The sequence below is a fragment of the Malaclemys terrapin genome, chromosome 5 (genome assembly GCF_027887155.1).
Source record: "Malaclemys terrapin pileata isolate rMalTer1 chromosome 5, rMalTer1.hap1, whole genome shotgun sequence".
In the NCBI taxonomy this organism is placed as follows: Eukaryota; Metazoa; Chordata; order Testudines; family Emydidae; genus Malaclemys; species Malaclemys terrapin.
The window spans coordinates 84,830,150-84,856,834 of NC_071509.1; the positions used below are offsets into that span (position 1 = coordinate 84,830,150).

At 37.7% G+C, this 26,685-nt stretch overlaps 1 protein-coding gene across 4 annotated transcripts in view; it reads left to right on the forward strand.

The window, feature by feature from the left end:
* Positions 1–26,685, forward strand: part of LRBA (LPS responsive beige-like anchor protein) — a 571,438-nt gene that overhangs the window by 141,207 nt on the left and 403,546 nt on the right. For 3 of the 4 annotated variants that reach the window (XM_054029329.1, XM_054029332.1, XM_054029330.1), the window contains exons 31-34: positions 1,408–1,541; positions 11,866–11,944; positions 12,309–12,442; positions 16,442–16,503. In XM_054029329.1, coding sequence (XP_053885304.1) covers positions 1,408–1,541; positions 11,866–11,944; positions 12,309–12,442; positions 16,442–16,503 — 409 coding nt within the window. The remainder of the gene's footprint in view (positions 1–1,407; positions 1,542–11,865; positions 11,945–12,308; positions 12,443–16,441; positions 16,504–26,685) is intronic. The other variant, XM_054029331.1, reaches the window with a different exon arrangement.

Here is a 26,685-nt window from a genome sequence, read left to right on the forward strand (position 1 = left end):
GCTGCCTACTCCTAGCAATAGGAAGGTTGATTTAATCAGTGTAACAGCCTAGTTTATGTGACGTTCATTGGAGTGAAGGAGAAAGACAACTGTGATCCATTTTCCCCTTCTAATTAAAATTATTTTTCAAGTATTTAACAAAAACCTCTTGTTTCCATGGCTGAATTTGGTTCAAGTTTCTAAGTAACTTTATTTAGAAACTGAATTCTTTAAAGTTATTAAGGGAATAATTTCAGTGTGTAGTTATAGTACTGTCAACATAAGATGTGATTAAATAAATTGAATGTTGAAGACTTTCAACTTACAGTTAACACCAGGTAATTAAAAGTAAGCGCTGCTGTGGGAGTGCATTATATATCAGCTGCACTCTTTACCTCATTAGTTGGGTTTTTGCATGTCTATGGAGCTAACTTGCAATTAAAAATGCCTTAAACGTATGCTTAACAAGGTCTTTTAGGTATTTGGAATAAAGTATTACAATTTAATTGAAATTGGTGTATCATAAATAGATTGCTTGGTAACGTACAAGATAAATCTACATGCCTAACTTGACATTTTACATGTTTTCTTCTTCTTTTATGTTTATTGTTGAATGTAATGCCTGAAATTTAGCTTATGTAAAGACTGGTGACACTGTCTTCAGGTCTAAGAATCTTCTGATTTGTTTTAATAAGTATATCTTTAAGTTCAGATATCTCCATAGATTTATTTCCATATAAGATGCATTTGAAATGTAATGAAGACATTAATGTTTGTACTATATATTAGCATTTCAGGATGGGTTTAGTTATTTTTATACTATAGATTTCTCCATTGAGAAGTCTTCCAGTATTGTAAAACAGAATTAAAGGACACTATCACATCTAGACAGTTTTCAAGGTGGATATTGTCAGATCTCAGTATCTTTCATTTTGAGTACTGTATACTGACATCCCAGCCCCTTTCTACCTTTGTGTTCAGCTATGTTAGATCATTAAAGCATGGTGTTGCTCTTATAGCAGTACTCAATATGAGTAATACCAAAGGCAAAAACTGTTTTTACTGGAACTGGGATAGATCTCAAAGTAACCCACCCTAGTAGTTGTATATATCCATACAGTTTTAGCTGACCATGTTTCTAGGAGATTGAAATGAACGTTAAAGCCTTGCTATAAACAATTGGAAGGAAGAGAGGGAGAACATGGATAAAGTGTCAGTGCGTATCTTTAGATAGGCTGGCAAAAGAGGTGACTAAAGAGAATGTGGAAGGAAGTGTTGAACTTGATAGCTAACATGGTTTGCAGAAAACAGAATTCTGTATGTATTGTATTTCTTGCCTTTCAAAGAAGGACCACTGTATGTAAACACTTTTTTTTTTTTTTTTTTTAAAGAGAATGATTTACTAACTTTATGTATTTCTCCATGTAGGAGTGTCGTCGTAGCTCCAAAGAAATCAACAATTTCCCCTTCTACAGCTACCATGAGTGTACCCACAAATGCTGTCAGCGTGGTTTCTTCATTAGATTCAGCGCAGGCCCCAGACCTGACAGGAGAATCTCCTGGTGAGTAAGGGTGAATGGAAGACAGCTTAATAGAAAAAAAAAAAAACAGAAAAATATAATAAAGTGGAATCATCTGTATTGAGATTCCCTATCAAGGGTGGGAGATGCTTTCAAAATTTTAACCATCAAAACATTGCGGAATATTAACAATTACTGATTTTTATTTTCGGTTGGAAAACTTATCTGAATCTATATTAGAAAAAAGCTTTTTTGTAGTTGCTTTTTTCCCCTAACTGGGTGTATGATTTAATATAGAACTTTTTATACCAGATCAGACCGAGGAAACTCTGAGGCCCTGGATCCTGCAAGCTGTTCTGCATATGTCTGCTGATGCACACATGCGACAGCTTGCAGGGTGGGGAGCATGTGCTTGATATCCTATCTCTAACTATGGCCAGTACCAGATACTTCAGAAAAAGGTAAAATACTTGTATGTTAAATCTGGCCAATCATGCAGTGGTGTTACTTGGGTTTCTGACCATGAGAATTCCTTTCTGACCCTCACCAGTGATCAGCTTACACCTTAAAGCACAAGGTTTGACTACTCATATGATTCTTAGCTTGCATGCCATAGCTGGAAATGCTTATAAAGCTAACCTCCTTTTAAACAAAAGAATCCTGCTAAAGTATTTTTATTGACCACCAGTAATGTTGATTTGGGTAAGCTTACTATGTATAGTAATTTCTTTTGTTCTAAGTTTCCTGCTGTTATTTTCATTTTGTTCATTTTTGTCTCATTATAGGACAGAGCAAATATAAGAATTTGGTTGCTTTTAACAATACTTCCCATAATTCCAAAAAAAGATGAGAATATTATTAATAAGCAGAAGTAATACAATAGGAAGTAATTGTAATTAGCATAGGGATATGTTGCAGTTCTTCTACTAATAGGTAATGTTTTTTCTTGAGGGTACTTTTATTTTTAAAAGCCTTCCTCCATTTAAGTATGATCTTGAAACTTGAATATTGCAATGTAGAATATTTATGCTAACAGAAAGTAGGTCTGAATATGTTCCCTACAAAGGCAACAAAGTTTTTTATCCTGACACATTTGCAGTCATGAAATCTGAGTAATTGCTGTGGTACTTTTCACTGAGGACAGACTTAGTATAGGTTGTTCTTAAACACACAGTCATGTGGTACTTTGAGTCCTGAGGCTCTCCTTTCTTTCTGTACAACAGGTCTAACACTCCGATATAATGCGTAAGGCCTGCTCTTTCTGGTCAGCCATTAGTCCCAAGGCTGTGTGTGTTCTCACAAGTATCTGTGCCCAGCAAAACCACCACATTGCATGCTAAAGCTTTGAACTGAATTGAAGCTCTATGTCAGGGAAGCTTCCATCCGTGCCTGTTAACCTGGCATTTCTTTGTACTAGTTGTTGCTAATGATGTATCAGAAACAAGAAGACCTAGAAACAAGTACAGTCCCCTTCCCAGGTGCCCTAGTGGGCACATTTATTGTCATCTTTGTTCTCTCCAGCTCTCTGCAAAAGTACTTGTGGGAGTCGTGCAGATTTAATTGCAACTGTGCTACATGAAAGGAAATGCTTTTGTGATCCAATACTTTCTTACTGCTTGATACAGAAAGGAAAATTGAGTTCATCACTCAAATTTGCAGGAGGTAGTAGTCTACTAGTCTAGGAGGCAGGTCTAGACTAGGAAAATAGGCTGTGTTTTAAAAACATGTCACAGTTCAAGAGGGAGCCTAGGGTTGACCAGGAGCAAGTAGCATATTTTTGAAGGCTTTACACTCTGTATATAATAAAAGCACATTAGGTAAAATCTGTTAGCCAATGTGGTAAATCACACCCTATTTTCCTCATTTCGATAGGGCCTAGATTATTGAGAAATTGCTGCAATGATTTAAATCACTTTGACTAGGAGCACATCAATGGAATTTAGCTTGCAGGTTCTCTAAATGGTATATACTTTTTTTTTTTTGTAGAAATGATTTTGGAATATGTTGAATGCTGCTGTACTGTAAAATGTATAAGAAATCCAGACAACAAACAATAATGATGTAACCGTGTACCAGTATAACCTCCAGAACGTCTGGAAGTGTTGGCAAAAACTGAGACTTCTAATCTAAATCGATATGCATAAAAAGAAACAAAGTAGGATTAAAAACCCAGACTTGTTTGGACTGGCAATCTAATTCATTAAAAGGAAAAACTTAAGGGATACATGAAATCATGCCTAAAACTGATTAAAACATGACTATTGATTGGAAATTATTTTTAATAAAAATAAAGATTAAATGGGAACACTAGTTCCCACTGATATAAAATATTTAAAGTCTAAGTAATTTGTGTTAGTGTTGATTATGTAAATTGCCTACACTTCAATTTTAAATACTCTTGTATGAGGGCTTTAACCTTGTGGTATGAGAGAAAAAAAGTGGCCAAAAATGAGTAATAGTTATATCTTCTACTATTTAAAAAAAAAAGACTGAAATAAAAAAATTGTGATATGACCTCAGAAGACAAACATCAATTTGCTGATCTCCACATAATTTTTTAGGCCCCATTTAGCATAGAAGAGAGTTAGTAGCTGAGAAAAAGGGTTTGGCCTTACATTAATTTCAGACCGTTTACCTGGCTATTAAGAAAAAAGCACATTAAATCCATTAAAAAAAAACTCAACAACTTTCAGACTAGATGTCTATTTAGTGAATATAAATTGCAGTGTTACCACATTTTACATTAGGGCTATATATAGTATTTTAATTTCTTCATGTCATTTTATTTAAAAATAACCTCTAACAAATAATTGCTCTTGCCTGATTAACTAGGCTTTTCTAAGAAAACAGATTGAGCAACAGACACATTCACCTAGGATAGTCACAATCTTAATATCTTGTGTTTAGTCACTTTGTTGCATAGTGGTCATTAATCACTGTTCCTCAGGACTCTTAGTCTCAATTTATTGGTGCTGGTGCGCACACCTGAGGCTGTCAACAGATTTCTTTGATGTGATATGGCTGCTGGAAAAGGTATGAGAAAATAATCACTTTGTGCCTCAGTTTACCTAGCTCTAAAATGTGAATGATGCTGACCTACTTCACCTGTAGGTGAAAGCACCTTAAGGTCTGAAGATGAAAGCATTGACTAAGGGCTTGTCTACACTTATGGTACTGCAATGGTGCAGCTGTGCCACTGTAGTGCTTTGTGAAGAGGTTTTATGCCAACAGGAGAGCTTTTCCCATCAGCATAGGTACTCCACCTCCCTGAGAAGTAAAAGCTATGTTGCCAGAAGAAGCCCTCCTGTCAACATAATGCTGTCTACATCGGGGGCTAAGTAGGTATAACTCCGTTACTCAGGGGCGTGGATTTTCCACACCCCTGAGCGACATAGTTACATTGCCATAAGTTTGAAGTGTAGATCAGGGCTAAGTATTGGAAACAAATAGAACCAGAAACAGTTTTGCTCACTTTACATTGACATCAGTGTAAAAGTCACTCAAGGAGCTACTTGGAGTGTGGCAGCTAAGCTGAGGAGTCATAATCGCAACAGTGGCTGAAGATTAATAACAGAGTAAATATTGTCAGTTTGTTTTACTTCATCTGTCGCTGACCATTATTTTCATAGAAACATCCCCAATAAAAAGTGTTTAAACATATTAATTGGGTCAAAAACCATTCTTAAAAGCAGTTCACATCAGAGTGCACCATTCTCGTGAAATTTGTTTTGGCTTAGGATACAGAAGATATGTTTATGTAACAGATCCTTCTAGCTTGTAAAACCTTTCATTATAGTTTCTTTGTATTCATAGGGAGTTTATTTTTTGCACTGGCTCGTTAGTGATTTAAAATGTTTTGTCTGTTGGGCAAAATTAAGCAGATCTATTCATTCAATTGGCCTCTTCCTATTTCTACCCCTGTCCCGCATCTCACTAAATACTGTACAGCATGCAGTGTGTATTTATTGCTTTTTGTGTATATACAACACAAGGATATAAGGAGTTTTGGTGAAGGAGTTTCTTCAATAACACTATTGCTAGAGACATTATTTGTTTAGACTCTTGGGGACCCTGAATAAACAATAAGCTTTCACTAGAAGGGTGTTAGACAGATGATCTATTTGCATTTTCTTTTATGTTCTTGCAAATGTCTGTAAAACTGTCAGTTTGAAGGAGCCAGTTTATCAGTGAAAGGATAAGGAAGAGATAAGGCAGTTTGGTTCCACATGTTTGAAGTAGCTACTGCACTTACCCACATGTGTGCTGTAGATGAAATCATACTTCTGAAATGCTTCATTTTTGGCTAATTGCACTAAAAGCCATTTTAAAAAAACTGAAAGCCCAATTTGCTTATAAAATTAATAAATTTATCCAAAAAACTTACATGACACAATCATTTGGTGGGAAAAACCACTGTGCACATTCATTTACATCTCACATAAATGGAAATCTGCTCTGACAAATCTAAGCTAGTTCTTATAATGAAACATGTCTGAATTTGGAGTGTGGTCTCTTAAAGATGGAGAAGCTTAGGCCAGACATACCATTACATGGTTAAAATAGATTTTCAGTTTTTACAGTGGCCTCTACCCTACACTATCTCTCAAGCATAAATTGCTTAGTGCTGTTTCCTCATTTTAGGCTGCATTTTAACTTGAATAATGATTTTAGTAATTTAAGAATATATGCAGTATATAGTACAGGTTTCACTAGTATATTTAGTCTGTCTCTATAGTGCACAATTAGTTTTAGTTACTACAGGGAAAAACAGCAATTGTGTCACGAGTAATGGCCTTTCTTCATCCATCAACATTTATACTAATGCTACTGCATGGCAGTATAAAATAGTGAAAGTTAACCAGAACCAAGGGTAGCCTCATGGTATTTTATTACACCATTTCACTAACCTGAAAGACGATTCTTTGGCTTCTTCCATGTTTTCCTCAGAGATTTTTCATTTTGGCTAAAAATAATATTGGAATGTCTCCTATCTCTCATGTTTTTAACATGCATCCCACCTTAGTATTAAATTACTGTATTTTCTGGCGTATAAGACTACTTTTTGACCCAGGAAAATCTTCTCAAAAGTTGGGGGTCGTCTTATACGCCGGGTGTCGTCTTATAGGGCGGGTGCTGAAACTTCCGAGCCGGACTGGAGAATCTGCGGTCGCCGCATATGGTGGGGGGAGCTCAAAAACGGCCGCGGCCGCATCCCCATCCCCACCCGATGACGAGGTGAGGGGGCGCCTCACCGGGAAGGTGTAAGTGAAGGGCGGAGCAAGCTGCAGGCGTCCAGGACGCCCGGGGTATGGAAAAAAGAGAGCGGCGCTGTGCCCAGAAAAACACGCCTCTTTCACCCGTCTGGCCCGCCCTTGTATCCTATTACTGTACCTCCTTCTCTGCCTCTCAGATCTCGCTCCTGAGGACTGCAGTGAAGCGGCGCAGGCGCGCATGTGCGAGATCTGAGAGGCAGAGAAGGATAATAGGATACAAGGGCGGGCCAGACGGGTGAAAGAGGCGTGTTTGCGCTACCGCTCTGATAGTCTTGGAGACAGGGAGGGCTGGGCAGGCAGGGAGAGCTGACCAATCCAAGCAGGCTTTGTATACAACAACCAGCCAATCGCCGGTAAGGTACATCGCTTGCCGTGATTGGCTGGTTGTTGTATACTGGGTACCACATACAGTACAGCACCAGTATCTGTACCTGTTCATACAGTATAGCACCAGTACATACAGTACAGTATACAAATGTCCAACAGTCAAAACCCCATCATGGCTCCACCAGCAAGAAGAAAGAAATATGAAGCCAGTTTCAAACTTAAAGTTGTAAACTTTGCCATGGAACATAATAACTGCGCTGCTGCAAGACAATATGGAGTAACAGAAAAGATGGTTCGGGACTGGAAAGCAAATGAAAAAGCATTAAAGAGTATGCCAAGGGCTAAGTGTGCATTAAGAAGAGGCACTCCACATTGGCCAGAACTCGAAAAACATGTAGCAGACATGGTGAATGAGCATCGCCAAAACGGTTATGTAGTGACACGAAATAAAATACATTTGTTTGCACTTCAGTGGGCCAAATCTAACCCAGATCACAGCAACAGATTTAAGGCCACTGTATCCTGGTGTACTAGATTCATGGGAAGGCATAATATGGTACTGAGGCAAAAGATGAAAATTGCCCCAAAATTACCTGCAGATCTTGATAGCAAAGTAAATAGTTTCCATCGATACGTAATACAACAGCGCACTAAACATGGCTATGCGTTAAGTAGTATTGGAAATATGGATGAAACTCCAATGAATTTTGATATGGTTGGAAATAAAACTGTCCATCAAAAAGGTGAAAAAACAATTTTAATTAAAACAGGACATGAGAAGTCCAGTTTTACAGTGGTACTAGGATGCACAGCTGATGGCGCCAAACTGAGACCAATGATTATTTTTAAAAGAAAAACAATGCCGAAATTCAAGTTCCCTGTTGGTTGTTTTGTACATGTGAATGAGAGAGGCTGGATGGATGAAGAAGGGGTAAAGCTATGGCTTGATAATGTATGGAGCAGGCGACCAGGTGGACTTATTCAAAAATGTAGTCTACTGGTGTGGGATATGTTCAGGGCTCATTTAACTCCCAGCACCAAGCAAATGCTTGCAAGACTAAACACAGATGCGGCAGTTATTCCTGCAGGATTGACATCGTTGGTACAGCCACTGGATGTGTGCCTAAACAAGCCATTTAAAGATCGCATTCAAGAACAGTGGAATGAATGGATGGTTAGCGTCGAAAAGTCATTCACAAAAGGAGGAAACATGCGTGCTCCACAGTTGGATGTTTTGTGCAAGTTTGTCATAAAAGCCTGGAATGATATTGATGCAGAAACAGTAATCAAGTCTTTCAAGAAGTGTGGCATATCAAATTCATTAGATGGTATGGAGGACGACTACTTGTGGCAAGATGAAGAGGAAGCCGAAGCTGAGACCACACCATCTGATACGGAATTCGATCCATACGATGACTGCCTTACAAATGTATCACAAGATGTCATTGATGTACTTATGATATCAGATGACGAACAGGAGGATTTTGAAGGCTTTTAAAGGGAAACTGTCACGCCAGCAAAACCTGTAAAAATACCGTAGCTTGCAGTTATGATGGGCGTTGTTAACTCGCCAGGGACTTGCCCGGCACTTGCTCTCTCTCTCTTGTTCGTTATCTTCCTCCTATCATCATCAGTTCCAGTTTGGTTGACAGCTTAGAAAACAAACAGCATGGCAGCTCCCATGGGTTTATTGTCTTATCCTTCCTTTCAGCTTTAGAGTGAATTAGGAAAAGTTTAATCCACTTGCACTGTTTTATGTTTACATGTTTGATGACAAACAGCCTTATGTTTATAAGTGACAGTTTTCCTGCTAAGTACCTGCATGTCATAAGCATTTGAATTAAAATTACCATATTGAAATCAAATCTGATGTTTTTTTAATTTTTTTTTGGTGTGCGTTGGAAGAGGGGCAGTCTTATACGGCGAGTATATCCCAAACTCTATATTTTAACTGGAAAAGTTGGGGGTCGTCTTATACGCCCAGTCGTCTTATACGCCGGAAAATACGGTATATAAGCCCTTAACTGGGTGCTGCTGTGATACTTGAAACCATCACATCTTTGATAGTAAGGTATTAATGTTATCATCTGAGTCATAATAGCACCTTGTATTTGTGGCAACCTTCTAACAATGACCTCTTTATCATAGATTTTAAATATATTCTGAGGGCTTGTCTGAAGGGAATTTTTTCACTTCAAGGTCCCAGAAACACAGACAAGGTTTTCATCTCGAGGCCAAAAGACCAAATGCATTTTGTATGTCGAGAATACTTTCTATATGTGTGAATCTTACATTTTGAGTTCTTGTGTTCAGCCTAGCATCATAGAGTGGCAAGATTTGGGCATGCTACAGAGAAGGTGTATTCAATCTTGGAGGTGTGAGTAGGAAGGGAGCACTTACGAACTGGTTGAGAGTTTGCTCCATAAGTACTTGGATGGCTATTGCTGGGCTCCAAGGGGAAAATGCAAAGATGGACTGCTTTTCCTGGAAAGGCAAAAAGTTAAGAGGTATTTTATTCTAAAGGATATAATGAAACTGATCAGACGGTCTTTTTTAATCCTGCCACATATTCCAAGAACAGGGGTCATTCAATAAAAGAAAAACCAGTAGATATATAGTCCTTTACAGAGCATTTGAGTCAATCTGTGGAATTCAGTGTCACAAGAAGTTCATCACTGTCTGTGTGTTGCTTCTCTATACAGAAGGTTGTATCTAACAGTTTAGTCTCTTAATTCTTACCCACAGCATCTGACTGATCTTTTTTGTACTTAATGTCTTTTAATTTCTTTTTGAATATGTTAAAAGTAATAGTGTTCAAAGAAACTGGATTTTAAAAAAGATAATTATATGATTATGAACTACTACTTATTCACAAAATAATTTTAAGAAGTGTTTATGTTAAAGACATGTTTCAGTAAAATCCAGCTAACATCCAAAAACATTACTTTTAAAAACAATTCTTAACAACCACTGCCCCCCAGTTTATAGTGGCTGGAAATGAGCAGTTAAGGGATCCAGCATTTTCTTGCTGTCATATAAACCTTCATCACTCACTTCCACATCACCCAATTTATGCTGCCCACCCAACTTTCACTCTGTCCTTAAAAATTTTCAAAATTATGCACAAAAGTGCAAATAATAAATTACACCATAAATTACAGTTAAAGCTTAAATGAATTTCAACCATAAAATTTTGCTCACAAAAAATAGAAGCCCATGTTTGAAAATTAGGCCCTAAATTGGAACTTTTTTTTTTAAGTCACATACTGGTGTTGGTTCTGGCCGCGTTTAAGAACAGTTCCTTCAGACTTGTACTGTCGGTATCTGTGCTCACAGAGCCTGCTCTTTAGGATTTCCATTTTGCATCTGAAGGCAGCATCAACTTTGCTATGTTGAGCCTGATGATATTGAACTGTTGGGTATGTCCGCACTGCTGTTAAACACCTGTGGCTGGCTCAGATCAGCTGACTTGGGCTCATGGAGATTGGGCTACAGGACTGTTTAATTCAATGTAGAAGGACAGGCCTGCGCTGGAGCCTGGTCTCTGGGACTCTCTGAGGGTTTACACCACAGTTAAACAGCTCCATGAGCCTGAGTCAGCTGACATGGGCCAGCTGCAGGTGTTTAATTGCCATGTAGACATAGCCTTTGTGCTGAAATCTGATTTTGTCCCTTAGTTTTTTTTCAGTGTTGCTTTCAGAATGATTACTGTTGGCCCTCTGATTACCTTCCCTATCTTCCCTTTAGTGAACTGGACCTATTACTTACTTTTTGTGTTTTGTATTTTAACAGGACGGTGTTTTATGTTTTTGAGTATAGGTAGGGCTGGTATTATTAAGGTTGCTTGAAGCTTCCTTTTATAAGACCCATTTTCAGCTGCATTTGTCCAATTTGGGCTGAAATTTTCTATGCTGGGCATGAGCATCAGGCAGTTTTTTTGAGACGCTACCAAAAGCAGGATGCTAGACTAAATATGGTAAATTAGATCTGTTATTATATCTCCTATGTTCTTTAACTGTAAGGAAGGTGGCTTTAGTATTATACATTGAGCTGACAGAGAACTTTAAGGGGGAAAATTAGCGGGATTCTCAGTTCAAGGTGCTCAGAGAGGGTGGGAGAGCTCTTTAGCAATCAAAAGAAAAAGTATATGATATACTTAAAACTCTCCTATTTGAAGATTTATGTATATATGAAAATTAGGTAAGATACAAGGACTTAATGAAGTGGGCACTCTAAATAATACTTACCATTTTACTTTTTTCAAACTTTCACAAGCATTCATAGATTATAAGAGAAATGGTCATCTAGTTGTATCTCCTGTGTAACCTGGCCATAGGAATCCTCCAAATTAATTGATGTTTGAACTATAGAATTATTAAAGAATGATTGTTGAAACACACCTATGAAGTAGGAACGTACATTGGTGGTATTCCTTTTTTACAGACAAGAAAACAAAGATGCAAAGAGGTGAAGTGATTTGCCCAAGTAGGGCCAGTTAGGGGAAGGCGAGCAGGGCAGATGTCATGGGTGTCAACTTCAGGGGTGTTTGTGCCCACATTGCTGTGTCATTCCTCCCTACACCCCCTGCTGCTGCCACCTCCGACTCTGTAAAATTCCTAGGGCCAGCCCTGGCCCCAAGGTCACACATGTTTGCAAGTAATTGGTATGCTAGGGTTCAAACTTGAGTGTTTGATTTCTTTTCCTATGGTCTATCCTTCTTGCCCATGCTTCCCATCTGATGAGTTCTCTCTAACTCTCTTTCGTAGGCAGTGGATCATCTAATTCAAAATTGCCACCTGTGCCTACAGTTTCTTCTGTGCCAGAGGATTCTGCTTCAAATATGAGGTAACTACTTTAATTGAATGTTTAGATAACGTTGCTGCTTCTTACTTTTTTGATGATGTAATTTCTTGGTATGTTCCTATAAACTATTTACTAAGACATGGTTAATAATTTAAGGCCTGATTCAGTGAACTTGGGAACTGTTGAACTTGGGAATCTTTCCATTGATTTCAATGGGTACTGTATCGTGTCCTTAAACAGACTATATTAAAATGTAATTTTGTGAAAAAGGCATTGGTTGGGAGCTGATTCCTGTTAATAAATTTTGTATAATGAAAATGATATCATGTCAAAAATAATTCCTCTTCCTATGGAAATTTGACTTCGTTCCTTGTTCTCTCATTAATCTTACACATCTTCTAATTAGCATTACAGAGAGGCTTGAACATGCTTTGGAAAAGGCTGCGCCTCTTCTGAGAGAGATTTTTGTGGATTTTGCTCCCTTTCTTTCTCGCACTCTTTTGGGTAGCCATGGGCAGGAGCTGCTGATAGAAGGTACAAGTAAGTTTCCATTTTTAATTTTTTTTGCCAAACGTGAAGGCTCTAAAGAAAACTCGACTAATTTAAACTGTTAAAATAACCTAGTTTTACAAACTAAACCTCTTCACAATTCAAAACTTAATTTGAAACTGTAGCTACATGCAGTTTTTGTCTATTTATATGTTAGGTCTTATTTTATTTGTATTTCAGCTTGGTGGAAACATTGAAGCAATATGCAGACTGCTATATAGCGTGTCTGCTCTGAAATGCTCCCCCTGCTGAGTTAGTGTGGTGGCGTGTGTACTCTCTGCCTCAGATTTCCTTCTCAGGAAGCCAGTATCTCCACTTCAGGCACTCTTGATGCTTAACTCAATAAAACCCTCTTTGACGCTGATTTATTATAAAAACTGATACAAAAGGGGCCATAACAAAAAAGTCCCAAATACTCAAGTTATCTCTGGCTTTCAGGGTTCCCCTGAAGTCTATTCTTTGAACTCAATTCCCATTCCCCCGGGGTTATCTCTGAATCTGTGTCTTCTCCTTTTGACGGGAGCCAGCTTTTCTACTGGAGCTGGGTTGCAACTCAGCCCGCTGTAGGTCTTAGCTAGCTTCTTGCTCAGTTGGCCCCACCTAGTCCTCAGAGGGTTTGGCAGGCTTCTCCTTCCATTGTCTATCCTGCCATGAGGGGTGATGTAGCATTTATGTTGGTCTGCTTCTCCCAGCTCATCCCCAGTTGGTTCGGTGTGAGGGAAGCCTTGCCTTATCCTCTTTGCACAGGTGCTCTCACATTCCCACGTACTCTTCCTGCCCTCCATATTACCCTGGAAATCACAAAAAGACTTCCCCCTCCAACCCACCATGTTCTCCTGTACTGCATGCTCACCTGCTTTTCACAGTGCCCCTCTCATCAAGGATCTACAGCCTATCCTGAAGGACGATCCATCACTCTCACAGATCTTGGGAGACAGGCCAGTCCTTGTTTACAGACAGCCCCCAAACTTGAAGCAAATACTCACCAGCAACCACACACCAAAACACTAACCCAGGAACCTATCCTTGCAGCAAAGCCCGTTGCCAATTCAGGGGATAGTATCATAGGACCTAATCACATCAGCCACACTATCAGAGGCTCGTTCACCTGCACATCTACCAATGTGATATATGCCATCATGTGCCAGCAATGCCCCTCTGCCATGTACATTGGCCAAACCGGACAGTCTCTATGTAAAAGAATAAATGGACTAATTTTTAATTAATGGAGATATCCCATCTCCTAGAACTGGAAGGGACCTTGAAAGGTCATAGAGTCCAGCCCCCTGCCTTCACTAGCAGGACCAAGTACTGATTTTGCCCCAGATCCCCAATTGGCCCCCTCAAGGATTGAACTCTCAACCCTGGGTTTAGCAGGCCAATGCTCAAACCATTGATCTATCCCTCCCCCCACAAATCAGGCATCAAGAATTATAACATTCAAAAACCAGTTGGAGAACACTTCGATTTCCCTAGTCACTCGATTACAAACCTAAAAGTCGCAATATTACAACAAAAAAACTACAAAAACAGACTCCAACGAGAGACTGCTGAATTGGAATTAATTTGCAACTTGGACACCATTAGATTAGGCTTGAATAAAGACTGGGAATGGATGGGTCATTACACAAAATAAAACTATTTCTCCATGTTTATTTTTCCCCCCTACGGTTCCTCACACATTCTTGTCAACTGCTGGAAATGGGCCATTTTGATTACCACTACAGAAAGTTTTTTTTTTTTTTTTTCCATTCTCCTGCTGGTAATTGCTCATTTGTTAGTCTCTACGGTGCCACAAGTACTCCTGTTCTGTTCCTTTTGCAGATACAGACTAACACGGCTGCTACTCTGAAACCTGACAAGATAGGGAGTGAATTAGCTGTGGTTTTCTTATTCCTGGAGAGAGAGGGTCTATGGCTGTTGGAAGTTAGATAAGAAGGAATGGGTCTCAGAGAGCAGCCTGAGGCCTCAGTTGTATTGGGAACACTGGATACCTGTAGTCATTTAAAAAAAAAAAGGCATTTCTTGAGCTTCTTCAAAGATTTTGTGCTTGGGTCTGGTGATAAACTTTCAGTTCTGAAGTATAACCGCAAACACATGATCCTTAATCTCAAATATCTTCATAAGAACGATCTATTGTATCAGATCTAGATAATTTGCCCCTACCAGTTTTTGTTGTATATGTGTACATAGATAGACAGACAGATCTGACTACCACAAATTAATTTCAAACATTTCCTATTGAGCCTTATTACACAATACAGAGCTACAGGTTGAACCTCTCTAGTCCAGCACTCTCTGGTCCGACAACATCTGTGGTCTGGCATGATTTTATTTTATGTTTTTTATGCTTTATCTACTTATTTTCTTGTGTCAATACAGTAAAATTGTGTAACAACACTAACACTTGTTACGGCTAGGTGGCGTTGCAAGTGTTGTTTCATTTATTCTCCTTGGCGAGATAAAAATAGAGACCCACTCGCTACATATTGACGTCCTGTGATTCGGCAAATTCTCTGGTTTGGCACCGGTCAGGTCCCGAGGGTGCCAAACTAGAGAGGTTCAATCTGTACTAAATAGTCTTTGTCCTTCACGTTTTCTAACATTGACATTTCATACTGAAAAACCATCTACAAGTGGAGAAATGTATGCCCCATTTTAAGCCCAGTTCAGAATGCACCCTTAACTATGGGGTTGCAATCAATGCCTCCATAATACCTAAAAGCATAATAAAAGAGAACATTCTCTACAATAGATGAAAACAAAAGTTGAGAGAGATGTTGAGAGCCCTGTTGAATTTACAGTTACGTATTGTATAAACTTAACTTTGCATACCTATTTCTGCTCTTAAATGCATAACTATGGAAAATTGCTTGAACAGTCACAATGAATGTATCTTCTCTGAAACTGTGCAGAACCAGACTCTGCTTTTGGATATATATGTGTGTCTCACTTAGCACTTGACTCTCAAACAAAATTTGTATCATCACAGTCAGAAGAATAACAAGCAAGCAAAAATTATTTTTAAAACTTTTATTCAGATTGGCAATGGGCTTTTTGTGTACACAAGTGGATAAAAGATGTTCTCCTTTCAAAGTAGTCTGAAGGATTTCAAGTCTGTGGGTTTTTCTTCTTATGTATTTCAGATATTTAATCACCAGGGGATTACAACAAAAACAATCATAGCATGTGCATTGCTTACACAAAAATAAATATAGAAAAACACAACTTTTAGGCCTTAAAAGCAGTTTTGATATTCTATAGACAAGCCAAAATGAAATGTGAATTGTTAATAATAATAATAATAATAATAAAATTAGTTTGATTTTTATATGTGTGTGTGTGTGTGTGTGTATATATATATATATATATAAAAATCAAACTAATTTGATATATATATATAAAAAAATAAAAAATAGGTAACTGTTTGCACTTCTGCTAAGGTTTAGTGTGGGGTCACGGGTCAAAGTACTAATAAGAGTGTTTGGGATGTCTGCTGCCATGAAACAAAATGGAAACTTGATTGATAGCTAGGGGGTTGAAGGGAGAGCGCGCAATGTAGAAAGCAAAGGTCATAGAGCCATTTCCCTTCTCTGCATAGATAATGACCAATCCTCCCCAAAATAGCAAAGCGTAGATACTATGGATCAATATAGCATGTGCTATGCACACTTATTCTAGTATTTTGAAACACAAATATTTATGCAATTGCAGTTAAATAAATCTGAGGTAGCATTTTATAGCACAAGTTAATTTTTCAAAAATGATCTCCAATTTAAGCATACAAATTATAAGCTAATATAGCTTGGAGCTAATATACATTTAAATACAAGTGTAAAAATTCAGCTTTAATTGATTACAAAGATGCTGTTTAAGACATAGTTACTTTTATATATTAAAACAAATGTACTAGATTTTAATAAGTTTAATACCCAATACTATATAAATACAAACCTAAGTATAATTAAATCTCTTTTTTTCCTTTTGTAGGTCTGGTCTGCATGAAATCTAGTAGTTCAGTGGTGGAGTTGGTCATGTTACTTTGCTCTCAGGTGAGTTTTAATTGATAGTATTAATACTGTAGAAAAGTTGTGTGGCTGAAATTGCTGCCTTTGATAAATAGCTGAAGTTATGGTAAACATGCTTACAATTAGAATATATTTTTAACTGTAGTGTAGAAGGACTAAATTTTAGACACTTTGATTGCAAATGGATTATGATGTTATACTAATTGAAATCTCAGGTGAGCGAAGACACTGAGGTTTTTGTGTCCCATTAAAAATGTCTAGCATTTACATAACCTCAGTCTTGAAGTCTAATTCCTTGCTCTGTTTTCATAAGAGAAAATAAAATATTAAGGTTAGGGAAACAGATTGATTTCTGCACCTTGTATAGTGGCACTTGAAATCCTCTGGGATGAGTGAGCGTTTTTCTTTTGTGTAGAGGTTATGAAATGAGTGATAAATACTTTTGAAATCCTTGTTATTGTTAATTGTTTTTGGCATGTACTTTGAATCTGAGGGAAAAAAAGATGTGAAAGTGGCTGTGATGGTCAACACTTCAAGATTTTCCACATTCTTGACAAAATCACCTTAGATGCTCTAAAAATCTTAGAATTGCCCTATCTTTTTGGTTAAGTCTTAATAAGATACTGGATAACCTTCTTACAATTGTAGTTAAAGAATAATATGCACTTCATCAAATGGATGTACTTTTGGTGTCCTCTTGCTTTCTCTGTCGTAATTAAATAGAAGAATGTTTTTATTGAACTTTTTCTTTTTGGTGCTTTAAAAATGATACCTGGTAGTAAATTCCCCTACTTAAAACTTTAAAATAGCCTTTTTTAATGGGAAGGGTATTGGTCTAGAGGTCAAGGGTTCTGACCCATTTAAAAACCTTTGACCTTCATTTACAACCCTTATGGTTTACTTGCCTGATGAATAAGGATAATGCAAAATTAATGTTTCTTCACATCGATTTATTCGTTTTAGTGCCTATATTGCCAAATTTATTTAGACTGTGCTGATGGACATTTCATGAATACAAATGAAAGAATCATAGAAGGTGTGAAAAATCAATAGTCTCCATTGTCAATAAACTGCAATAAGAACAATTACTTCTGGAGATTACACCTAATGGATTTTACAATGAACTAGTGAAGAGTAGTTATGTTTCTAGTGGGCTTATTATTCACGGATGTAATCAGAATTTTATTTACATAGTTTCCCCATCTTCTGCAGAAAATATCAAGGGAATATATTTGTTTTTTGGAAGTTTTACTTAATATCTTTCATGGAACTTGGAAATAATTGCTTATCATAAATGTTGCTGTTATTTTCTGAAAGTGTACCTAACCACTCTACATTCTTAGAATACAAATTTACCATTGATTATTTAAAAAACAAAATAGATGTTACTTGGAAACCTACATAAAACTTGTTATACTCTTCTATTTAAACTTGTTATACTCTATTTTTCTTTTAGAAAACTAGTGATTTGAGATACTAAAAACATTTCTTTTTAAGATGGTCTGATTAGCCTGTTATGTTTGTAATTGCTGTTTACCTTTTTTGATAAGGTAATCTTTTTATTTTTTAAATAATCTCTTTATATTTTATTTTTTGAAAATTGCAAAGAACAATACTGTCCTCTGTACAGTATGTCACATACTTGGTTGTTGGAAGCTGAAAGTATAAGGAATAAATGACCCACTCTAATGCACCTATTTGTCATACATGTCACAGTGCTATTCAATGCTAATCTAATCAAATGGAGGATATGGTGATAGCTTAGTAGCGTTAGTAGCAAAGGATGAGCTTGTTTTGAGTAAGAGTTGAAATAAACCAATAAAGTCACACTTAACTCTTAAAAGTTACATAGCAGTTGTAATATTTGGCAGAATATGAAAAATGATGCGAGAAATGAAGCCAAAATTAGCTCCAGATGTGTACAGATTGTTCTGGGGGTGATAATTACATTTTTCACTTTGAATTTTCCTAATTCAAAGAGGTCAGTGTGGCAATCACAAAAGTGATTTATTTTGTTAAAAAGTGAACTGTCTTTTGCTGCATGAAAGCATGAGAGATATGAAATTGAATTTCAACTAGACATTTTACAGATACCGGGAGGAGAGGGGGTTGAGTTTGATTGATATATATTTATATATATTTTGGCCCAAGACAGGGTGGGAAGTGAAGTGGTATCCTCTTGCTAAAATTATAATTAATTTTTTAAGAGGAGATGGAGAGGATGGAGTGCCAAAGATCGAAAGATCAGGTCAAAAACTAGTTTTTAATCACATAAATAATTCAATAGTTACAAATTAAGCATGTACAATTTTGATTTAAAACTCCAAAAATTTGTCAGACATTTTATGAAAGTGGAGGGCTGTTCTGATTAATATCTTCAGTATTTTGTACCTAATTTCTTTCCCAATATTTGCCCTATTAAAGTATTACGCCAATACCAATTATATACCAATACCTTAAACAAATAAACAAAACTTCAATGTATAAGACTGGGACATTTCTTCTTTTCCAAGAAGCAAACAATACAGTAATAAAATCATATGTCGTTGCAGCAAAAAAGGTTTGAGATTTTATTATTGTTTATCCAGGAAAATGGAGAAAATCAACCATTTCCTAGGTAAAGTAATTTTTAAGAGTAACTACAACTGTCTGAAAAGAAATCTTTTTATGTAGTTATTTCTGCTATTTTTTGTTCAAGTTTTTCAAGTCAACTATTTAGACACCCCCCTTGCTTCTACGTGTAAAAATGTTGTTGTTGTGATCCTTATTTAAATTTACTCATCTCCCTTGGTTTATGAAAAAATTAAATAATTCAGCGTAGTGCAAACCTCTTATTTAAAACCCAGATTGATGTACTAGAGTAAGGCTTATTCTCCATACAATCATCAAAAAGTAGTTTTTTGACTGACACATTAAATTTGAGACTTTGTGAGTGTACTTACATTTATATAAATCTATCAAGACAAAAAGGAATCCTTCATTTAATATTACTGCAAAGTGTTTCTGCTTATTTGACATTAATATCATTTTTGAAAGAATCGACGTTGCATTCAAGGCCACTTTATAAAAGCGTTGCGTTGCTCATCCTAATTCAGTCTGACATACATTCCAATAACACTACCTCCCTTCTAGGGTTTAAAGCTAAATTTATGGCTAAGCATTGTGAAGTGCATCATTTAAAAATGGTTTCAACCCAAAACATCTAATAAATAAATAATGTGTATGGCTACTCAGTAGTAGACTTTCCAGACTAGAAATCATTCCATCGGATACTCAACAGTCCACTATCGGAGAGGGCTGTCAGATAAATCTTATAGTAGCTGCATTCATGTCCTGTAAATCACATGTTATTGTCTGAGCCTTCTGCCAGGTCATCTATTCTTTTCCCATTTATCAGAAATGCATAGAGTACGCTGAAACTAGAAGCACCATGTAGTCTGGCCCGCCATCCTGTCTGAGTAATTAAACCAGCAAAAAGAGTAAAGTCCTAAAATAATCTGATATTCCTTTTAAATGGATGACATCAGAATATATTAGGTGCCTGTATATGCTATTTTGGGACAAAGTTCCTTCATGTTAAAGGTCTGACATAACCATCATTGGATAAACATTTTCCCCTAAAATTGCTCTGAGTGTATCACTAAACCCTTGAAGGCGTCCACATGAATGTGTGTATGTGTATATATACACAAGTAAATATGCCACTGTGTGCCACAACTCTTTTGTCAGATCCAGTAATTCAGTTGTTTCCTTGAAATAACTATACTGATCTGAAAAACCTCCAGTCTTTAATAAAGCTATCTAAAATGTTTATCCTTTTGTCTCTATATGTTTAAGCTTTCTCCTTAGCTACTTTAGCAGTGGGGTGAGAAGTGTACAGTAATCTGGTGTAAAGCAGAGAATTAGGTAGAATATGTTCTATTAATTTTCTGATGCCTCTAAAATGGTAGATTGTTAATATTTGCAATATTTAAAAAAGCTAAAAGTATTCTTTTTGCAGCAAATCAACCAAGTTGTCACAGGATATAAACAACAAAAGTGATTAGCCTCTGTTTGACAGGTTCATCGTTGACTTAGAAGCTTTGTTGTAGTGGATCTAATTTCCCTTGACTTGACTATAGAATTAGTCTATTCTGACAGACTCAAATACTGTGTGCGGGTATTGCATCACTTACCAGAACTGGCCAAGAAAACTACACAAAGCTCCTTCAAATGACTGCAACTCCCATTTAGGAAGAAGACAAAAAAAGTTATAGTATGGTTCATTGTTAATGATTAAATTCTCTAGGTGCTTACTTGTTCCTCTTCCCTCTTGTAACTCTAAGAGTAAAGGACACATCCTTGAGGTATTTTTAAAATAAGACCAATATTTTAAAACATTAGCTCCATTTTGGTATTTTCTTTTTCAGAAAATTAACATAGTTTTCCTTTGCCTCAATATAACTACATATCTATAGCCATTAGATTTTTAGTAAAACATGGATAAAATGCATGTTTCATATGGTAGGTGGGGGAGGGGAATTAACATATCCCATGATCCTTCAAGTTGTCTTGCGTGCAAGCAAGAGCTTTGCCCATGTGGACCAGCTTTCAGAATACGGGCCATAGCTGAGAAGGAAAATGCACTAAATGTCACACACTTTTGACTTACGATACATTTTTAATTTGGTGGTAGTGAGTGAGCTCAGATAGAGCACATATGTTAATGTACGTTGTACATGGAGCAAACGAAAAATAAAATAGAAACCTTAGAAGCATCTAAAGCAGCAACTATTTATATTCAAAAAGTGAACCTTACTATCTGTGGAGGTTAGAATCCAGGTGTCCATCTACTTCCATGATCATGTTATCTTACCATATAATTAAATTCCCATAATCAGGTAAGGTTGCTTGAGGGGGAAACCTTCCAAAGCAAGGGAATGCCTTTCTTTAACTTAACCTATACACCATTTAATCACCACTTTCACTGACAGACTCCATTGCCCTATAAATAAGTCACACATATTTCCAACATGTACAATAACACCATATTCCTTAATATCTATAATCCAAATATTCCTTAATATCTTTAATTATGCACCAGTGAGCAGTATGATGTGGTGTTTTCCCATGAGGAGTTAGTTAGTTTTGCATTATAATTTGACATACACCCCTTCCCCCACAAACTGGAAATTATTTGATCCTGAAGTCTTGTTGCATTTTCAGCTTCTGGATATCCTGTGTCCCAGGCCTTTTCTTTCAGAGGCAAATTTTGCAACAGTGATCCATTTTGCACTTTGATTTCTACAGTGTCCTTTACAGTAGACTAAATCCTCAAATTACTTTGAAACATCAGCTGGTGCAGAATGTGGCTACTTGCTGGTTGGTTGAATGGTGTTTCTTGCAGACAACACACATGATCTGTGATCTGCACTTGTTTCTAATTTACTGTCAAGTGAAATGTAATGTGATGACTAACAATAATGATAACCTAGACCCAATTCAACTAAAACTTTTTAGTTATCTCAAAAGCCATTTTTTTCATGTTCCCTTAGCAGTTGAGATCAACAGAAGCACCCAACCTAACAGCTCTCTGGGTTAGATATTAAAGGATTAGATGCAGAGCAATGTCAGTGTAGGTCTTGGGGGTGGTTTTGGATGTTGCTCCAATTTGTTTTTTTAATTGATGTTAGATGGGCACATTTTAATCCAAGATATTTTCCACGTAATTCCTTTGTGTCTGAATAGTCAAAAAGTTTGAAAATGAGCATCACGGTGCACAAGTCTTGATGTTGAGGACAGATTTTGTAGGATCTTTGCTGTGAAATAGGCAGAAAGTTATTTCAATGCATATCCTAAACTGTTGCTTTTGAAACTATATTAGTAGCTTGTTTTTGTTGAAGCTTGCAGTCTGAAAAGTGTAATCTTGGCAACAATTAACATTTCAAATCGCAAAGCTCCTTATACAGTGGCTCCTCACTTAACCTTGTAGTTATGTTCCTGAAAAATGCAACTTTAAGTGAAACGATGTTAAACGAATCCAATTTCCCCATAAGATTTAATGTAAATGCGAGGGGTTAGATTCCAAGGAAATTTTTTTGGGGCCGACAAAAGGCATTATATACTGTACAGTACTGTACTGTGGTTGGGAAGTGACCCTGGCTTACCCCACACCGGCACAGCCCACTGCAGGCAAGGATGCTAGAAAGCACCTTCGTAGCAGCAGCTTTCATGGAGAAGAACAGGTGCGACTTTGCCGGGAATGCTCCAGGCCCACCTCTTCCTGTCCCTGCTCCATTCCAGGCCCACCTCTTCCCATCCCCACTCCACCTCCTCTCCGGAGCACGCTGCATCCCCGCTTTCCCCCACACCCCCAAATCCCTAAGCGCTGCCAAACAGCTGTTTGGCGACGTGTAGAACTTTCTGGGAGGGAGAGGGAGGAGCAGAGATGCGGTGCTTCCCCGCTTTGCTGGGAGGGAGGGAGGAGGAGGCGGAGTGCTGGGAGGGAGGAGGAGGAGACAGAGAAGAGGAACTTGTGCAATGCTCCCTTGTAAAGTTGCTGCTCTTCCACAGAATCTTACAAGCAGTGGCCAGAGTAGGCAGCCAAACGACGTTATAAGGGAGCCTTGCACAACTTTAAATGAGCATGTTCCCTAATTGAGCAGTGACGTAACTTTGAAACAACATTAAGCAGGAGGATGTAAAGTGAGGAGTTACTGTATATCTAAAAATTCGAGTAATTGGAGGTTTTACCATTTAAATTGTGGTGATCATCTGCCAATAGAAGCTTTGCTTTCATCAGATATAGCTGTTTTGTAGCAGAAAAAGGAAAATTTCTCTAATAAATTGTTTTAATAAAATGGACAGAAGAGAAACACAGCTTTATTGGACAAAAGGGAGGAAAGTTTGAGAGTTTAAGGGACAAATCAAAAGGAAAGTGTATCCTCAAGTCTTGAACTGAATTCTGTCAGAACAAGAAGTGGTATTGGAGAATTTGTGCTTACAGATGTTTCCTACACTGTTCACTTTCTTTTTAGATTATACATATTGAGGCTTCAAGATTGTGCGTCATACCATGAGATTATATTGAGCTAGGCAAAAAAGTACTTTTTGTGATTTACAAATTTCCCAGGGGCCTGTATTATCTGTATATAGTTTTGTACTTTTGTAGAGGTTATTTTAAAAATAGCTTATGAGCTCCTGTTTGTATAGCTGAGAGAAGAAGGCAACCTATTCTGCTGCTGTTCAAGATAGCTAGATGCTTAAGTCACCTCAGGCCTTACTTATATCGACTATGGATGGGCCTATTAGAGGTATTATGTATGCTTTTTTAAAACGTCAGATGGGCACACTACTATTGAGTGCTATATATCTAGTCGCAGAAATGGTATTAATAAAGAATTTATTAAAGCCAATGTAAATCATAGTGTGTGACATGCAGGGTAGAATATGTGTTCCATTAGATGCTAGAAAATAGTGCAATAAGGAAATGTAATCGGGATTAATGTGGAATGCACATCTGACTTGTATATAATTATGTGGAATGAAGGCTTCTCTGATGCTGCTTTCTGATCTACGTGATGCTCCCCATATCTTAAATTCTGAGCTCTTCAGGGCATGGGCAGAATCTTAGTATATTTAGGGAAATTGCTTAGTGTAGAGCACACCATAACCACAGCAATCAAATGGAATTCTGACACGTCCCCCCCTGGGGTGGCTGCCAGCCACTGCTGGCAACTTTACCGGGGCTCCCCCTGCCAGAGTCAGAGGAACTATTATATGGTTATCTGGTAGTAGAAAAAAGTTGTTTTTTCCTTCCCTGTACTCTTTCTCTACTCAGCACTGGAAGATCATGCTGTAGTATTTGTTTTTCGTGGTGAGTTTTCCGTGTAGGGTCTGCTGTTGTTTGAGACCTGAGAGGCAGCTGGTGTTGAGAAACTAACAGTAAGGTTGAAGATCAAAACTGATTCTTTTTCAAAGAAAGTTTTAAAATCTCCTGGAGTTTTGAAGAGGTTAGGCTGTTTTGAGTTGCAAAAGCAGTTACATGAATGAATTGCACTTAAACCCAGTCATTGAGAAGCTAGGACTGTATGTGGGTTAGAAACTGTCCTGATTGATATCTCCTCCCAGCTAAGGAAGAGGCTCAGGTGTCCATGCTAATTCTTTAGAGCACTTTGATAACTACAGGGTGTTTTGAATACATCTGCATTCTGTAGCAGAAGGGGAAGGAGTCACCCTTGAGCAACTTCTTTCTTTGGGATAGGTTTTAGGGGATAATTCTGGACAATTGCTCTTCCATCCTGTGGGCTCTTTCATTGTCACCCATCTTACTCAACAAGTATGTTAAATGGCTGGCAGAGTGTGGAGTCTGTAGGATGCTGACAATACACTGCTTTTTGTCTCACTTGATTCAACTATGTCGGTTACCCAATGTCTGTCTGAGAGTGGAGCTTGGTTAATAGTCAGCTGTCTGAAGCTCTGTTCTGAGAAGATTGAAAACCAATAGAAGCTCTCTGAGTTGTTTCCTATACCTCAGTCTTGGATTGAGGCTTCCAATTGTAATGTCTTCTACCAGATGCTATGGTAGCTATGGAGCTTGTGTTGGCATAACTGTGCCTGCATAGTCCCCTAGTGTAGACACAGACTACACTGACAAAAGGAGATTTTCTGTTGATATAGGAAGAGCACTTACCGGAATGACATACTGTGTATATACTCAGGATTTTATCGACAGGGCTATGTCTGTCTATGATGTGGTTTTTTCCACACCTCTTAACTAATGTCGCTAAGCTGATTTAACTTTTATGTGTAAACCAGGCCTGAGTTTATTTTCTTGTCTGTGACTAAGATGAGATATAGACCTTGCTACAGCAAGTAAATCGTCTGTCACTAAAGTAGGGAGAATTACTGGGGTTTTTTGTTTGTTTGCTGACAGCTTAAAAAAGTGGGGGGAGGGGGAAGAAAAGAGAATTGGTTTGGGTCAGACTGAATCCAAACTTTTTTGGAATTGTCAAATCAAAAAAGTAGAGAAGTTGATTGTAGGTCATATTTAGTATTTTGTTTCCAGGCATTGTTAAAGGGCTAGAGTCATAAAATGGGGAGGGGGCTGAGGTAGTGGGGTGTCGCGTGCCCCATCCCCATAATCTTTAGAGCACCTGGCCAGGGACCTAGCTTCAAATCCTCCTATTCCACAGTGGGGGAGTCTAATCTGGGTCTCTCACATCCCAGTTGAATGCCCAAACCACTGAGCTAAAGATTATAAAGGGGACAAGATGCTACCAGCACCAGCCATTCTGTGAATGGTGCATACATCTGCTTGTGAATGTAGGCCAAAAATTTTATGGGGACTAAAATTTGTCGAATTCTTGTCAAATTCACAAACAAATTCATGTCAACCAAAATTGCATTTTTTCAGTGAATAAACTATTTGAAAAATTTCACCCATTTCTGTCACCTCAAAACTACATTACTGTAATGCATTCTAAGAACACTTGGAAACCAAAGCTAGTGTAAAATGTGTTTTGTCTGCTTTTTGGATGGAGTTTCACTTCTGAATTGGTTTCTTTCTGGTTCTCTCAATGTTTTGGCCCAGTTATCTGAAAAACCACCTTTCTCATGGTGCAATACTTCTGCAGTTGGGCTCAGTGGAGATGCTTGAAATAGAGTTGCCCCCCAGTTGAAATGAAGGGGTTTCTGTCAGGGCATTTTCCATGGAGGGCCCTCAGCTGTAGAACAGTCAGGCTCTCTCTCGCTTTGGTCTGATCAGAGCGAGGATCTGTTCACTCTCTAGTCAATCTGTTTTTCAGGCATTTGTGGAATGGGTGGTTTGAGGAAAATATGGAGTTGTTCACTATCAGTGTGGACATCAAATAATGCACTTAAAACATTGTAGTTTTTCAACATTTTAGCTCTTATTATTCAACGCAATTCAATTAGCGTATAAAGGTATATAGGCACCTAATATGGATGGACATAACTTGTAGCACATGCATTGGATGTGCAGTCACCTTTTCAGCAGAAATTTAGCAAACACAGTTTTGACTTTCTATTTAGAGCCCATGGCATTTGGTCAGAAATCAATGAAGGCATATAGTTTAACCCTTGCTATTACACCACCTGTGGAAATAGGTTAAAATGTGTGGAGATTCATCTGCCAATACTTCATGAAAAGTAATTGCCTAGTTCTTGACTTAGTGATGCATTGAGTCTGTGGCAGTAACATTATGC